Genomic DNA, 2,737 nt, shown 5'->3' on the forward strand with positions numbered 1-2,737 from the left:
GGAAGAGTGGAGCAGACCTGTGAGGCTGTGTCACGAGTGTGCTTGTGCTCAGCACCTGTGGCCGGACTTGGGCAGAGCTCAAGGAGGGGAGATGAACCTCCTGTGTCACCTAACATCCACGTTTTGTCCCCTGGGGGGATGCATGGCACAGGTGGTGGTGAAGCCATCCCCACTGTGGCAGAGCTGGGCACAGAAATCCTGGTGTGGGGCACAGGAACCCAGTACACCACCTGCCCGACCTCCATCCGATGGCTCTCACTGCCTCCACAGGAAAAATCCCCCTGAATACTGAAAGGAGCTGCAGGGCGAGCCTTTCCATGGGCAACCACATTAATTTATTAACCAGACACGTGCAAGGGTATTTCCTGCTCTCACCAAGGGTGTGGTGGTGTTATTCTTCCTGACTTTCTTGACAGCAGATGCTTCCTCCTAGCACAGCTTTCGAGCCAGCAGATACTGCTGCAGTCTTTTAAGACTCAGCAATGAAAGTTCCTCCCGGTATCCCCTGGCGCCGCTCAGCAGAGTCCCCTCTTGCACCATGCTCTGGTCCTGCTCGGGTCGGGGTTTGCCCTGCGGCCTGGGGACAGCTGTGCACAGCCACAGCACCCCCGGCGGAGCCTGCCGGGCAGCCCAGACACACCTCCAGAGGGAGGGAAGCTAGAAATTGATCCTGGGGAAATCCAAACGCCTGGGAATTGGGGTAGGAGCTTTTGAGCTTTCTCTTTCCCAACTACCTGGTACAGAGCAGCCAGGCCCCCAGCCTTTCCTATGCCAGATGTTTTCAAGGAGCCAGCTTCCCCCTGGCTCTAAGCTTTTTGCAGCTCCATATCCCCAGTTTTGGGAAGTGGGTATTGACAGAGCTGTGGGCTGCACCTGACCAGGTATTCCCTGGGCACATTCGTGGCACTGCCATGGCTCTGGCAAGATGTTTGCTTGTTCAGCATCTTCAATTCAAACCCAACACACCTTTTATGGAGTTTCTTTGTGTGTCAGTGCTTCCTACTGCCCCACAGAAGCAACCTCAGGAGACCAGTTCGCTTAATTGCCCCAGCCTCCAGCAGCATTTTATATCCCTTTGCAGGCCGATGTGCTCCAAAATCACTCACATCTTGTCTCCCCCGTGTCTGGAATGCATTCATTATGTGAGCACCCAGACAGTTCCTCCTGCAGTACCTTGTCTTTCTATCTTGAGACAAAGCACATTGTCCGTGAGAGATGTTGGGAAGGGAAGTGGAGAGTGTGGGGGGAGGACACACTCAAAGACACCCACACCCCCCTCTCCCCACGCTCTTTTGTTGCCATCACACTCCCAGCTCTTGGGCCCTTACTTCCCACGTGCTCCTGCAGCCGAGTTTCTGGATGAGAGAAGCAGGTCCTGTGGAAAGTCCAGAAATTTTGGGAGACACTTGGGTGACCGCAGAGATGAGAGATGGGAGCCCCTCCCCAAGACCTCACAGACCCCCTCTCCCTGGACACCCCGCGGTGTTCCCCGCGGGTTGGGTGTCCTTCACCAGCGGCACAGCCGACCCCACGCCGGCTGCCGCTGCCCGGAGCTGGGGAGGTGCCTGACCTCAAGCCCGGGGCCGGGGGTGCGGTGGCGGCGCGGGGACAAGCCCAGCCCAGCCCCGCCGCGCGGGAGGGACGGGTTCAGGTTACGGCCTCGGACAGAAATGACTGGGGCTGCGGGAGCCCAGTGAGGTTTCTGGTGCCGCGGCCAAGGTGTATTAAAGGGGAGTGCCCGGGGACGGGGCAGTGCAGGCTCCGGCGGTGTCCCCGGGCATGGCGGGGCCGGGCAGCGACGGGGACCTGCGGCGCCTGCTGAAGCTGCACCGCACCGAGATCGCCATGGCGGTGGACGACGTCTTCCCGCTGCTGCACGGCCTGGCTGACCACGACGTCGTCCCTGAGCACATCTTCAAGGTGAGCCTGCGGAGCAGGACAGGACGGTCATGCTGTGGGGGCTGGGGCCGGAGGGCAGCCCGTGGGCCGTGGTGTGCCCGGCAGGAGACGCTGAGCCGGACGGAGCGGGAGGGCTCCCACCGCGCCTTCCACGCGCTGCTCACCTGGCTGCTGGGCCGCGACGCCGCCGCCGTCCGCGACTTCTGGGCCGTCCTCTTCAAGGACTACAATCTGGAGCGGTACTCCCGGCTCCGGCCTCTCCGCGGCGCCTTCCCCAGAGGTATTAATGGCCAGGTGGGACTGGCACCCCCGGGGGCTGACAGTGGGCAGGGGTGACATGCAGGGTGCTGCTGCCTGTCCCGGTCCCTGTTCCTCTTGCAGAGGTGGAGCTGGGGCGGCAGCGCCGTGGAAGGCGTCTCTCCCCGAGCCCCACAGCACCGGCCCCACACAGACCCCAAGGCAAGAGGAAAGCCCCCGAGGAGCGGGACAAGGCCCGGGCGGCACAGCCCGCTGCACGGCACAGCGCCAGTCCTGGTACGGAGACCCAGAGCAGGCTGGAGATGGGGCGGGGGGCTGCCCCCGAGGTGTCGTGGGGTGCTGTGCCCCCTGACGCCCATCCTCACAATGCTGCAGGGCCCCTGGTGAAGGCAAAGGCTGTGAAGAGGTCGGAGGGCACAGATACCCCCCGCACCTCTCGTGCCAGCGGTGAGTGCCAAAACCCCCAGGGCAGCTTCTGCCTGTGAGCCCTGTTTGCCCACAGCTGTGGGGAAGGGGGCTGCCCACCTCACTGAGCCGCTCCCCTGCTGGCAGCCCTCCAGGCTGTGGCTGCCTCGGTGCA

At 62.6% G+C, this 2,737-nt stretch overlaps 1 protein-coding gene across 1 annotated transcript in view; it reads left to right on the top strand.

Annotated features, from left to right (window-relative positions):
- Positions 1 to 260: 260 nt before the first annotated feature.
- AIRE (autoimmune regulator) overlaps positions 261 to 2,737 on the top strand; it is a 4,985-nt gene continuing 2,508 nt past the window's right edge. Inside the window, exons 1-4 of the mRNA XM_017729394.1 lie at positions 261 to 2,179; positions 2,281 to 2,433; positions 2,533 to 2,638; positions 2,710 to 2,732. Of these exons, the coding sequence (XP_017584883.1) occupies positions 1,780 to 2,179; positions 2,281 to 2,433; positions 2,533 to 2,638; positions 2,710 to 2,732 (682 nt within the window). The 5' untranslated portion in view covers positions 261 to 1,779. The remainder of the gene's footprint in view (positions 2,180 to 2,280; positions 2,434 to 2,532; positions 2,639 to 2,709; positions 2,733 to 2,737) is intronic.

Source organism: Corvus brachyrhynchos, unplaced genomic scaffold, assembly GCF_000691975.1.
Source record: "Corvus brachyrhynchos isolate BGI_N302 unplaced genomic scaffold, ASM69197v1 scaffold63, whole genome shotgun sequence".
NCBI classification, from domain to species: Eukaryota; Metazoa; Chordata; class Aves; order Passeriformes; family Corvidae; genus Corvus; species Corvus brachyrhynchos.